This window comes from Sus scrofa, chromosome 3, assembly GCF_054392235.1.
Source record: "Sus scrofa isolate SSC_HxYL_T2T_F1_AM1 chromosome 3, Sscrofa_HxYL_maternal_Yorkshire_Landrace_v2.0, whole genome shotgun sequence".
Lineage (NCBI taxonomy): Eukaryota > Metazoa > Chordata > Mammalia > Artiodactyla > Suidae > Sus > Sus scrofa.
The window spans coordinates 43890328-43904492 of record NC_139385.1 but is presented as its reverse complement, the minus strand read 5'-3'; the positions used below and the strand labels follow the sequence as shown (position 1 = coordinate 43904492).

The following is a 14165-nucleotide window of genomic DNA, read 5'->3' as shown; positions in this document are numbered from 1 at the left end:
GAACTACTGGACACTAAGAGGAATCACTAGGTGCCCACCAAGTGATGCCCTTTCCTGCATCACGCCCTGAAATCTCACGGCCCTGGGAGGAAGGTGCCTCATAGTCCTTGTTCCTCTCTCTCTTCCTTCCTCTTCCCTTCCCTTTCTTCCTCCTTCCTTCTTTCTTTCCTTCTTCTCCTTCTCTCCCTCCCTCCTTCCTTTCCTCCTTTTTCCTTTTTGGCCGCTCCCATGGCCTGCGAAAGCTCTCCAGCCAAGAATCGAACCCACACCACAGCTGTGACCCAAGTCACAGCAGTGAGAGTCCAGGGATCCTTAACCTGCTGTGCCACAAGGGAACGCCTGGGACACTTTTCTTAATTCTGCCTATTAAGCTATAAACTTTTGGACAATAAGGATTTACTCATCTTTGGGGAGCTTTCTGTAGCCTTTAATTCCAGGCCTTGCATAGGCTTGGGGGTCCACAAACAGGTGTTGAACTGAGCAGACATTTTATAGCATGTCAACAATTCCTATCTCCCCATTTTCCAGGACTAGATAACTGAGGCTCAGAGGGGTTAAGAAGCCTGCCCAAGGTCACACAGTTGGGAAGTGGTCATGCCACGATTTGAATAGGCCAGAGCCACCTCCTCAGAACAAGAGGGATGTCAATACTATGTCACATAAAGTGACAGAGAGACAGCGGGAGACGGGACCAAGCAGCAAGGCGTTCCCCTCCCAGGGGAGGTGTCGGGATTTCCATCTTGTTGGCATTTGCATCGGTGCAACTAATCCCAACGGTTGAGTAACAATCCGTGGCGGTAACAGAGGCTGAGTCATTCTCCGAAGATGCCAGCCCCACAGGGGGCTCCCAGCCTGTCCCGCTGAACAAGCCATTCAAGGGGAAGGAACTGGCTCAAGGGAACCCCGCCCTGGGCCACGCCCTCAGTGTCTGAGCAAGGTTGCTTTGATCCTAACTCATCATCAAAGGTGATACTCTTAGTGCTTCCAGTGCAGGTAGAGAAACTGAGCCTGGGGAGGGACGGAGACTCGCCTGAAGCCAGGTTCGTGTCTGTGCTGCTGACTGCTGCCACCCCTGCTCGTTTTCCAGACCATCAATATTTCTCGATAGTCAATAACTACTTGGAGTTCCCGTCGTGGCTCAGCGGTTAGCGAATCCGACTGGGAACCATGAGGTTGCGGGTTTGATCCCTGGCCTCGCTCAGTGGGTTGAGGATCCAGCATTGCCGTGAGCTGTGGTAGACGTCGCAGACGCAGCTCGGATCCCAAGTTGCTGTGGCTGTGGCATAGACCGACGGCTACAGCTCCGATTAGACCCCTAGTCTGGGAACCTCCATATGCCATGGAAGTGGCCCAAGAAATGGCAAAAAACAAAAACAAAAACAAAAACAAAAAACTACTGAGTAAATTTTCACCCCTAACTCCTTGTCGTCTCTCTGTCCCTCTTACAGTCCCTGGGGACAGGTCCTTCTCCATTACCAAGTCCCTGGAGACAGGCATTGTCAATGTGCTTTAAAGTGTCTGCTCAATTCAAAAGCTATTTCTGGAGCCCCGAGCTTGTGCAAGGCCTGGAATTAGGGTTACGGAAGAAGAGCCACCCAGAGACCGGTAAGTGCTTGTTGTCCAATTGTTTATGACCTAATAGGCAGGATTAAGAAAAGTACCTCAATAACTACAATTGCAAAGATTCAGATGGCCTGGGTCAGGGTACTTTCATCCACTTTGCCCCTCTCAGGCCTTGCATCCTAACTTAGTTATGAAAACACAGTTGGGGTCTATAAAACACAGGAAAAGAGCAAAAAGGAAACTGAGAAAGCAAGATAAATAAGAAATACAAAATAAGGTGGTAGGAGTAGATCCAAACATATCAGTCACTAAAATAAATATGAATGAGTTAAATTCACCTGCTAAAAGTTAAGACTCTCAGGTGAGACTAGGAAAACAAAAGACAGCTCTATGCCACTTTATAAGACATGTACGTAAAAACCAAGTGACATGGGAGGTTGAGGATAAAAGAATAGGGTACAACAGAGGCAACTGCTGTGGAAAAGGAAGACCACGGTGCATATAACTCTAGGATGAGCTGGAATAGGGTCGTTGGTGTTGACATGGGGTTCGCCTCCCTGGCTGCACATCCCAAGACCCAAGTGTGGGCCCTGCTCCGCTGATTCTGACTTAATTGGTTGGCGACCGTGCCTGGACATCACTCTTAAAGCCCAGATGATTCTAAAGTACAGGCAGGGCTGGGAACGCGGAGATGAACCAAAGCCTTGTTTTACAGGGTTGGGGGAGCAGTTGGCGGAAGACTCCCCGGATTTCTGCAACAGGAAGCAGGACCCAGAAAGCACCCAACAAATACCAGGTGGACTGGTCAACTGACTGATAGGCTCCCTACTGGAAACTTCCGTGGTAATTCAAACAAGTAAGTCTCATCAGTAAGTGGCTCCACACCCCGCTACTAATCCTGGGGAAGTGGATTCCTAAACTGAGAGGGCTGCTGGGGTAGGAGGCTCTGTTTCCTGGCCAAATCCATTTCCTCCCAGGGAAGGCCACCCCACCTCCAGGCCCCATTGTCAGGCGTGTGCTTTTACAGACACACAAAGAAGTTCAGGCCACTTCGGGTAACGCCAGGGCATGTCTTGAAGATTTCTGCAAGGTTTAAATGGGGCTTCAGCCCATCTCGACACCCCTGGTTGTTAGGACACCATTCAGGTTTGAGGCCAGTGGACAAGGAATACTGGCCTCTGTTTGTGAAGCACCTACTATGTGCTTGATGCTTTACGTACATTGTCTCAACATCTCTCCATCATCTTACACTCCTCTAGTCTGCAGATTCAAAACAGACCTCCCACCGCTGCTTACGGAGCAACCTACTACGTGCTAGGCACTGTCCTGGGGGTGTGAGAGCAATGGCACAGACTGCAAAATCCCTGCCTTCCTGAAGGGCAGAGTGGGACAGGAATGTGGCCAGTGGCACAGCTGCCGAGAGAGGCCAAGCTGGGCCTAGAAGGTGGGTCCGTGGCTCCCCAACCCAGGCTCTTTCTACTCCACCCACCAAGCCCTCTGTCCCTGCCCTTGGCCTCAGCTTCCCTCTCGGGAACAGGGGGGCCTGGCTGCCCAGTTTAGAGTCGGGGAGAGTCAAGCTCCTTCTCTGGAGCTGCAGGACCAGAGCCCTCTCTGTTCTTGGTGGTACAAACTCAGAATCCTTCCTCAGCCTTCAAAGAGAACCAAAAAGTCCCCATGCCCCGAAGGGAGAAATGAAAACCCTCAAAGCCATAGGTCTGAAGTCTGAGCCCAAGCTGTTGGGGCAGCAAAGAATTCTACACACAACTGTTTTCCTGCAGCCGCACAGCCTTCCAGGGTCAGCAAGCAGCCAGCGGGGTGCAGCTACCAGCCAGCGAGCAGCCTGGTTTGCATTTATCTTACAAACCCTCTGACCAGGGAAGAATGGGCTGGGCGGCCAGCTGGGACACCCCAGCAGCCAGCTCGCCCGCTCCCAGCTCAGAGCAGCTGAGACTGAAACTCTGAGCCTCACCTGGAAGAGAGATGCGGTCGTGTTATCTAAGAAAGACAATACAATCACAGTTTAGGGTGGGTGTTGCCCGATAGGACTCAGCCTCAGAACCTCCCACTTGATGTTAACACCATTCCCGGGTCCGTACTATTGTCCCCTCCCCCGCTTCTGAGACCCTTGGGGGTGCCTCTCCCTCCAGGACCCTTCAGCTTGGCCTGCATTCCTGCTTCCGAGGCCTTGGGCATCTTGCCCTAGTGAGACCAGCTCATCTTTCTCCCCACAACCCCCTCTCTCCCTGCTCCCTGGACTCTGAGACAGGACTGCAGGCTTCCCTCCTTGGGCTCTCACCGCTGCTGGGTTTTTTTGTTTTTTTTTTTTCTTTTTAGGGCCACACCTGAAGCATATGGAGGGAGGTTCCCTGGCTAGGGGTCGAATTGGAGCTGCAGCTGCCGGCCTACATCACGGCCACAGTAACACAGATCCGAGCCTCATCTGCAACCTACGCTGCAGCTCGTGGCCACGTCAGATCCTTTAATGCACTGAGCGAGGCCAGGGATTGAACCTGCACCCTCTTGGATATGAGCTGGATTCTTAACCCACTCCGCCCCTGCTGTTTCGGCTGCCAGCTCTCCTCGTCCAGGCCACCTCTCACTTTGAAAAACTTGAAAACTCCTGACCTAGCTCAAACATGCAGAAAAGTACAGAAAAAGAATCCTACTGGACATGGCTAATGCTCGTTCCCACATGGCCGGGGGCTTAGATTTTGTTTAAAAACAAATACAGTGTGGTTATTATTATTCACTACCCTTGAGCCCCCTCTTCTGGGGGAGGGTAATTTTGGAGTTGCTGGTTTCTTCCAAGGTCTGTTTTATTTATGTTTTTATTTTTTATTTTTTGTCTTTTCTAGGGCCGCACCCTCAGCACACGGAGCTTCCCAGGCTAGGTGTCGAATTGGAGCTACAGCTGCCGGCCTGCGCCACAGCCACAGCAAAGCAGGACCCAAGCCACGTCTGCGATCTACACCACAGCTCACGGCAATGCCAGATCCTTAACCCACTGAGCGAGGCCAGGGATTGAACCCGAAACCTCATGGTTCCTAGTTGGATTTGCCATTGTGCCACGACCGAAAGTCCCTTAAGTCTGTTTTAAACTTTCAATACATACCCACGTCTGCACCCAGAAGCCATGTGCAACTGCTTTGTAAGAATGGTTTCAAATGAGCACAAATGTGCTGTGTCCTTAGCTTGTTTTGTTCACACAACGGGATGCCCTTGCAGGCCAACATGATGCATGGGTGCACCCCTCACCCATCTCATGCCCCTGGGCTCCCTCTTCACCACCCCCTCCTGAGAAGCCCCTCTGCCTCCACTATCTCAGCACTTAACCACTGTTGCAGCCTGTTTACAAAGCGCACGGAAGATGGGGGATGGGGCAGGGGCTCTCTGCTGGCCTCGGCCTTCTCTCCACTAGACAGAAGCCCCACCCACCCCATTTCTTGGTGGGGGGAGCCTGCACCTGCAGCAGTGCGAGATATTTCAGGAGGGCTAGACTCTCAGCAGTTCCCCTGGGCTCACCCGCATTCACTGATTCACTCGTTCAGTGTGCAGCGCACGTGCCGCCCCAGCCAGTCAGACCTCCACCTCCATCAGACCACCCGACCGACACACAAAGTCAAAGCCTGGCCGCAGAGATAAGAGTGACTCAGGAGATAGATGGGCCAGTGGAGGAGGTGCATCTGCCCCAGCAGAGAGGTTAGGAAGGGCTTTCCTAAGTACCAGACGCCGATGGAGAAAGAGAACCAAGAGGAGCGGGAAGAGCACTCCAGGCAGGAGGAACAGCATGAGCAAAGGCCAAGGAGCAGGAAGCATCGTGGGGAAGAGAGGGGAACGCGTTGGTGTTGTGTGGGGTGGCAGCTCCCAGGGCCTGGGAGCTAAGAGAAGTTTGGGGCAGGATAGAGCAGCGATGGGACCACATCACATCTTGCAGAGAGCTCCCTGGCAGCCCTGGGGAGAAGGGACTGGGGTGAGGGGGTAGAAGCAGCAATGTGCACAGGTGAGGGGGCCTGGTGACCCAGCTGGGCCGCTAGGGCAGGGCTCAGCCTGCTGGAGGCACCATGGGGCGCCGGGGGCCTCCCCTCCAGGCCCAGGAGGATGTAAGAAGATCCACCAAAAGGAGAGAGAACAAACACCAGGGGCCATTTCCGTCTTCCCACTCCCGAGACAGGCTGGGGCAGGCAGCAGAGCTGGGGGTTCAGCCTTGACAAGGAGCTTGGAAATGCTCTCAAGGGCAGCCTCTCCCTGACCCCCCTGCCCCCGGGCCCTCCAGATGCCCCCACCCCCCTTAGAGTATTGCCTAAATGGTCCAAACTGAGCTAAGCATCTCCCCGCAGAGCCCCCTCTCCCCAGGTGACTGCGCTGACAACACCTGAGATGCGCCACCAGCAGCCATTGTTACAGGTCCAGGTCCATTCTGTTCTGAGTCTAATTTCCCAGGTCTCGTTTCCTCTGCCAAGGGGACTGGGCAAGTGAGGGCAACGCTGGAGAGGAGAGGCGGGAAGGGTGGCTGGGCGGAGTCAGGGATACAGAACCCAAGGACTCCACCATCTGGCCCAGGGCAGTCCCCAGAGACAGCTGCCACCAGCCCCAGGTACAGCTGGGGAGACCTGTTTCCCTCCCCAGGGGCCCTGGGCCCCCAGCATCGGCCACTCATGAGCCTAAGGGGACCACCTGTACTCCTGGCCGCAGTGCTACCCTCTGTCAGATGGGACACCACCACTTGCCTGGCAGCCATGGCGTCAGAATAAGATGCTGTCACGTCCGTGGCCGTGCTGGGCGCACAGTAGGTGTGTTAGTGGAGAAGTGGCTGGGCAGGTCACTCTGGCCCTGGTCACCCACATGGTGAGAGGTGGGCTTTGCCGACAGGGCCCCCCAAAAAAAACTGGTCACATTTTTCCAGCTGTCACTGATCAAGGCAGGTATGGGTGTTTCTCCACGTGTCTCTTTTTGTGGTCTTTTTAGGGTCAAACCCGAGGCATATGGAAGTTTCCAGGCTATGGGTTGTATCAGATGCAGCTGCAGGCCTACACCACAGGCACAGCAACTTGGGATTCCAGCCATGTCTGGGTCCCACACCACAGCTCACGACAACGCCAGATCCTTAACCCATGGAGCAAGGCCAGGGATTGAACCCGTGTCCCCATGGATACTAGGCAGGTTGGTTACTGCTGAGCCACGACTCCACCACGTGTTTTCTTAAGGGGGGGGCCATGTGAAGGCTGGGAGAGCGCATGAGAGGCAGTTCACTCGCCTCCTTGGGCTGCAGCTCCACAGCTGGAAGAGGACCAGCTGCCTGGTCAGCTCTGGTCTTAGCACCAGCCTCAGCCTTGCCAGTACCGTCTGATTACCAGCACTGCCAGCCCCGATGGATGGCGCTGGGCCCATCACTTGCATTACCTCGCTGGATCCACGAGTGACCTCACCAGCTGGGGAGTTGCTGCTTCACTCCCATTTCACAGATGAGGCAACTGAGGCTCAGAGATGCAAAGTGACCTGTCCAAAGTCACACAGCTCTGGAGAGGCAGAGCTCAGGCTTGAATTCACACCTGGATGACATCAAACTCTATGCCTTTAACCACCAAGAGGCCCAGGGTACCCTGGCTGGCTTCCAGGCAGACACACAGCCTTTTCACCAGCCTCAAAACCTTGGGCTCTGCCTCTCACACAAGGTCCCCTCATTTAGATAATTTCTTTTTTTTTTTTTTGCAAGGTTTTTAAATTTAACTTAATTTGATTTACTTTTAATGGCCATAGTTGCAGCATATGGAAGTTCCCAGGCTAGGGGTTGAATAGGAGCTACAGCTGCCAGCCTATGCCACAGCCACAGCCATGCCAGATCCAAGCCAAGACCTACTGGGCAGCTCAAGGCAACGCCAGATCCTTAACCGAATAAGCAAGGCCAGGGATTGAACCCACATTCTCATGGATACTAGTTGGATGATTAACCTACTGAGCCACAATGGGAACTCCCATTGAGGTCCTTCTTGTAGGACTTTGCCCAAGTGAGGTTGGGAAGTGGTGCCAGGCTTCTGGATGTTGACCCAGTTCTGGGTGGAGGAGCAAAATTGGTCCCATTTTACAGACAGGGAAGCTGAGGCTTCCAGTGAGACCAAACTTCTTTGCCAAAATCAAATGCAGGTAGCATTCAGTCTAACCACTCCTCCCGATGACAGCTGGACACCTCTCCAGGAAGTCCTCCCTGATAGCCTGGGTCTCCACCCTAACCTGACAGCCCTCACTTCAGACCAGTCAGGGAGCACCAGAGCTGGCAGGTTGGAAACCTCGTCTGCCCAGCTCTATGTCCCCCGGCCCTCGCCAGGCTGCCACCACCAATGGGACAGTCCTGTAGTCACACTTGTAATTAAGTAAAATTCCATCAAGAGCAAGGAGATTTACAACCTCTTCTCCACATCGACCGCCACTCCCCAGGAATGGCGCCCCTGAAATCGGGCATTGCACCCCCCGTCCAGCACGGCATCCAGCTCAGTCCCAGACACACAGCAGGTGCCTCTTCCAATTCATTCAATACTTATAATCACGAGAGCTGCCGTGGATTGAGGCTTCCTATACTTCTCCATCCTTTCTCCACGTGATTTCACTAATCCTCACACCAACAATATCATGAGGCAGGGACTATTTCTATGCCCATTCTACAGGTGAGAAAACAGAGGCTCAGAGAGGCCAAGCAGCGCTCCCCGGGCCACACAGCCGGGAAGCAGGGGCTGCACTCTCAGCCACAGAGCAGGGCAGCAGGACCAGGGCCCCTGGAGACCCTCCCTCCTGAGCTGGACACTGTTCTCGGCGGCCTGCACCATCAGGCCTGACCCTGTCATTAGCTCAGGTGTGAACACCAGCTCCTACACCTGTCATTAGGAAGCGGGGAGGCGAGAGCAGCGGGGTTCACACCCAGTTTCAGCTGCTAAAAGGCGACCAAACAGGGAGGGGTGGTTTTCTCCAAGGGGGCTCTGCAGTCACTGATTTCGGCTCACTTGTGGGGTCCAAAGCCTGTGGCTGCCTGGGTGTGAGGGGTCCTGGCTCCGGGCCCCCTTGCTGGGGGCGGGGATGCTGAACCCTCAGTCTGGGGCATTCTCTCCACTGTTCCACCTGCTCCTCCCAGCAACCCCATACAGAAGATATTAGCCCCACTGCCGCTTTGCAGTCAAGGAAATCAAGGCTCAGAGAGGTTCCGTGACCTGCACAGCAGACGCAGCAAAGCTGGGACCAGAGGCAAGGGACTCCTACCCACCTCAGTGCTGAGTCTCACTGGCAACCCCACCCTCCCCTGGACAAAGGAGGAGGCCCCCAGAAATTCAGTGTGGATGAATAACTTGGGGGGTCAGCACCCCATGACTGGTGGCCACATCTTAAGAGTTACAAGTACAGAGCTAGGCACCAGGTAGCTCAGAGGAATCTTATTGAGAGAGTTGGGCAAGAGGCTACTCCCCGCCCCTCAATCTGGTCCATGAACTTGTCCCCACCAAGGGGGAGGGGCACAGGGATATGCTGGGCTGGCAAGACCTCACAGGGAAATGCCTGGCGCTACCCAGGGCTGTGACTGTGCAAGGCCACGGGGACCCAAGAGAAGAGCTTCTCACCCCATCTTGGGGAGAGAATCAGGACTGCTTCCTGGAGTAAGAGGCCTCTAAGAGATCTGGGACCAGCCAGTCATTCAGCCAGGGGCAGAGGGTGGCTGCCTTGGGCCAGGGGTTATTGAGAAGGGCAGGACCCGTGTCCTCGTCACCCTGAGTCCCCAGAACGCTAAAGGATGGGAATTCCTTCCTTCCTGCCCTTTGCTGGGAAGGCCAGGACACTCCCAGCTTGTCTGGAGTCATTATAACCTTTTGTTGGGTCCAAGCCTCGGCCTTGGGGGACTGGGCAGATGGATGGAAGCAGGAGAAGGGGGAGCAGAGGGATGGGGCCGGCAGAGGGCAGGGTGGGGCTGGGGCATCTCCTGATGTGTGGGTGTGGGTGTGTGTGAAGAACTGGGGGGGCCCCCGTCTTGGTAGGGGGAGGACAGAACAGTCCTCCGGGGCTGGCATGGAGCATTTGATTGTGCAAGAACAGTTCAGGGACTGGACGGGACCCCAGCTGGGTTTGCGAGCCAGCTGGACCCAGACACAGAGGAACAGCGTGCAGGGCCCTGCCCAATCCCTGGGGTTGTGAAAGACCACAGAGGCTTGCGGGGGGCGGGGGGGAATCTTGGGAGGGGAGGGTAATAAATGCCCCTGAACTTGAAACAGCTTAAAGGAGAGCTGGGACCAGGGTGGGGGGAGGGGGGATGAATCACAGGACAGGGGAGTTTCTGAAAGGGTTGGAACTCAAAGAAATGGAGAACCCACCCTCCATAGGCCAGTGCCCAGGCTGCTTGCACCTGTCGGACAGGTCGGCCTGGACGGGACCACAGGGGCAGGGAGGGAGCCCAGGCCAGCGTCTCCTCACCTTCCTCTGAGGCCTGCAGAGGAGTGGGGGGTGGGGGTGGGGAAGAGGAGTCTCAGGTGAGGGCACCTTGGGGCAACTGCTGAGTTCCCCACCTGCCTGAAGGCCCTTGTCAGGAGAAGTTTGGGAAAGCTGTCTCCCAGCCGGGAGCCCCCACCCCATTTTCCTTAGAGAGGGAACAAGGTGGGGTCTTCAGTCCTGCCTCCTTCCTCAATCTCAGCATCTCCACCAGGCTCCCCTAAACCCCTTATTAAATGCATACATGAGGTTTATCAAAACGGACGTGGGCTGCTGCCTCAAAGCAAACACATCAAGACATGTCATTCCCTTTCCAGGCAACCCTGGGAACCCGCGGCTCAAAGAAGCTGCCAGTTTCGCTAGTTTCGGGGCTGGAGGGGGGGGGGCAGCCACGCCCCGGAAAAATCCCCGCAGGGAGATGGCCCAGTTGCTGCTCAGCTGCTGCGCAGACCCCGAAGGAGCGGGGAGTTGGGGGTGGACAGAGGGTGGACCCCCAGCCGGGACTCCCCCAACCCCACCCCACACCCACCCATTCCTCCGGACTAGATTGGAGAACTCAGGATGGCTCTAGAAGTAATGCTCCAGGTGGCACGTGCCCCCACCTCTCGCCTCCCCGACGCCAGAAGCACCTGCTCCTCCAAGAAGCGCTGGTGAACGCCCCCCTGCCCCAGGCTCCAGCTCAGTTTCACTGCCCTGTTGCGCCCCTAGACAGCTTCCTGGGTCCCCCGCGCTTCCCCCCAACGCCCCTGCCTTGGGTGTAGCATTCTCGGGACACGTCACCCTCCACCCTGGCCCAGGAGGACCCCCCCCCCAGCCCCCTGCGCAAGGCGGTCCCCTGTCCCTCCAGCTTAGTTCCCCGCCTCTAAGCGCCTAAGCTGGTGCTTTCTGGGCTCCTAGAACTCTCTGGTACCAAACAGCGTGTCTTCCCTCGGCGACCGCAGCCCATCCCCATCCCCATCCCCAGCTTGGCGGTGCTTCCCAGCTCAAGGATGACCCTCGAGCCCCGTGTTCCCGCGGGTCGCGCACTCCTGGCCGGGTTTCCCCCGCTCCCTGGGCCTCCCAGGACAATGCTTCCTGGGCCCCCGCCGCAGCCCTCAAGGCCCAGCCGTTCCCCCAACACGCACACACGCCCTGGGCGGTGCATCCTGGCCCAGCGCGTCCGCAGCGCGCGGCATGCGGGCGCCTGCTCACCTGCGGGTCCGAACCGTGGGGCTGTATTTGCCTTTGTTTCTCTTCCTGAAGAGCGAGTTCATGGTGGCGCTCGGGGTGCGCGGGCGGGGCGGCGGGTCGCGGCGCCGGGCTGGGCACTGGACGGCGGAGGGCCCGGCACGCACCGAGGGGCGGGCAGCGGGCGCAGGTGAGCGAGCGGCGGCGCGGGAGCCCCGAGTGCAGCGCGGCGGCGGCGGCCGGTCACTACTCGCAGGGGGCGGGGCGCCCGCAGGCCGCGGGCGCTCCCGGCCGCTCCCGAGAAGGTGGTGCTTACCTTCCCCGGGGAGGGGCACCGGGCGGGGCTTCCCGGCACGCCGGGCGCGCGCCCTCGTCCGGGCCCGGCTGGAGCGAGCGGGACGCCCGCCCTGGGCTGGGGAGGGGGGGGCCCGCCGCGCGCGCCCCGACGCCGGGACACTGGAGAGGCTGGGCAGGCCGGCGGGTGCGCACTGGCGGCTTTCGCGAGCAAGCCGGGGACCTGCTACCTCCCACCCCCGGCCTGGCGCGCCCCCTGGCTGAGGTCCCTCTCCAGGCTCTAGGCTGCTCCTCTGGGGCATCAGCGCTCACCTCTCTTTGGCTGACATCCCCTCCCCCCAACAGGTGTGGCAGAGATCGGATGGGTCCCTGTGCCCCACAGATAGTGAATTACACCCAGGTGGTGGCAGGGTAGATGGTAGTTGAGAAAAGGGAGCCCTGGAGTGCGCCCGCCTGAGTTCAAGTCCTACCCCCACAAACGGTCAGCTGACTCCTTGGCGAGGCATCTTGCCGCTTCCAGCCTCAGTTTCCTTATTTGTCAAACAGTGATAACCACAGCCCCCATCCCATAGGGTTCTGAGGAGATTCCTGGAGAGACACACAAAGCGCTTAGGGCAATGCCTAATGTGTCAAGTCAGACTTGGCGCCAGGTGAGCCCGCGGCCGGGCTGCGCTGGGTGCGGGCAGAGAAGGCTGCAGTTAGACAGTAAATTGAGTCTGGCCCGGGAACTAGACGGGACCCTGAGGGCTGGGAGGACTCGGCTCCACTTTGGAGGGCACTGGGGGTGCGGAGCCCAGCGGGAAGGAGCGGCGCAGAGTGAGTGAGTCAGAAAGCATGGAGATAAGCCGCGGCCAAAGGGCTAATTAGGGCTCAGATGGGGAGCTATGAGGTCTGCGGGGCAGGAGGCAGGGGCTGGCACGGGGCATCGAGTCATCACGCCAGTCCCTTTCCCAGCTTTTTTTTTTTTTTTTTTTTTTTTTGTCTTTTTAGGGACGCAGGAAAGGCATATGGAGGTTCCTAGGCTAGGGGTCCAATCAGAGCCACAGCTGCCGGCCTACACCACAGACACAGCAACACCAGATCCAAGCCATGTCTGAGACCTATACCACAGCTCACCGCCACACCAGATCCTTAACCTACTAGTCAGGCCAGGGATTGAACCCGAATCCTCATGGATAACAGTTGGTTTTGTTACCGATGAGCCTTGACGGGAACTCCCCCAGCTGTTTTTTATTTATAAAATAAAGCGATTGGGAGTTCCTGTTGCAGCTCAGTGGAAACCAATCTAACTAGTATGCAGGAGGACGCAGGTTTGATCCCTGGCCTTGCTCAGTAGGTTGAGGATCCGTCGTTGCCGTGAGCTGTGGTGTAGTTTGCTGATGTGGCTCAGATCCTTCGCTGCTGTGGCTGTGGTGCAGGCCAGCAGCTACAGCTCTAATTTGACCCCTAGCCTGGGAACCTCCACATGCTGCAGGTGGGGCCCTAAAAAGAACCAAAAAAATAAAATAAAATTAATAAAATGAAATAAAATAAAATAAAAACTTTTCCTGCTCCAGACCCCAAGACATCGGAGAGCTATGTCCTTATTCCTAAGGGGGAACCTGTTGGTGGGCTTAAGGGGATCTGTGGATCCTCCTACAGTTGCTTTCAAAATGTGTGTGTCTTGGAGTTCCCTTGTAGCGCAGTGGGTTAAGGATCCAGCATTGTCACTGCAGCAGCTTGGGTTGTTGCTGTGGTGCAGGTTTGGCACCTGGCCCAGGAACTTCCATATGCTGCAGGCACAGCAGAAAAAACAAACAAAAACAAAATGTGTGTGTCTCTATGTGCATTTTTCTGGGGGAGGGTCTATCGCTTTATGGCACAGGTGTTCGTGGCACCGAGTTCCTTCTGCTTCCCATGCCCTTGGAGGCTAAGCCTCCCTTAGGGGATGTTCACGGTAGCCTTGTTGCCGGGGTGGAGTCTTATCAACAACCTGATGGCCTCTGGGATCACGGTCAGGTGGTTGAATAACCCAGGGCGCAACTACACTGGGAAGACCAGGCAGCTGGCAAAGAACGAGATGGGGGACACAGGCAGGCACTGAGGCAAAGTGCACGGGAGAAGCAGAGACTCTGTATGCATAAATGCACAGAAAACGGTTACCCAAGTGTCCTCTCAGGAGAGAAATCGGAATTTTCATTGTATGGGAGTTCCCGCTGTGGCACAACAGGATCAGGGGCATCTTGGGTATGCTGGGACCCAAGTTCAATCTTTGGCCCAGCACGGTGGGTTAAGGATCTGCAGCAGCTGCGGCTTAGGTCCCAACCATGGCTGGGACCTGATCCCTGACCGGGGAACTCCATATGCCGAGGGGTGGCCAAAAAAAAAAAAAAGCATTTCCATTGTACGCTCTTTTACAGCGTTTGGGTTTCATTTTATTTTTAAAACTTCTTTTGGATATTACCATTTTTTCTTCTTTTTTTGTCTTTTGTCTTTTTTTAGGGCCGCACCCGAGGCATATGGAGGTTCCCGGGCTAGGGGTCGAATTGGAGCTGTAGCTGCCGGCCTACAACACAGCCACAGCCACAGCCACACCAGATCTGAGCCATGTTTGCGACCTACACCACAGCTCACAGCAACGCCAGATCCTTAACCCACTGAGCAAGACCAGGGATCAAACCTGCAACCTCATGGTTCCTAGTCGG

General features: G+C 56.2%; 1 protein-coding gene across 3 annotated transcripts in view; it reads right to left on the bottom strand.

Moving 5' to 3' along the window:
- Positions 1 to 11439, bottom strand: part of PPL (periplakin) — a 51044-nt gene extending 39605 nt beyond the window's left edge. For all 3 annotated transcript variants that reach the window (XM_085017674.1, XM_003124640.5, XM_013995670.2), the window contains exon 1: positions 11212 to 11439. Coding sequence is in view for 2 of the 3 variants with exons in the window: in XM_003124640.5 (XP_003124688.5) it covers positions 11212 to 11273 (62 nt within the window). In the remaining variant the exon portion in view is untranslated. The remainder of the gene's footprint in view (positions 1 to 11211) is intronic.
- Between the last annotated feature and the right edge of the window lie 2726 nt (positions 11440 to 14165).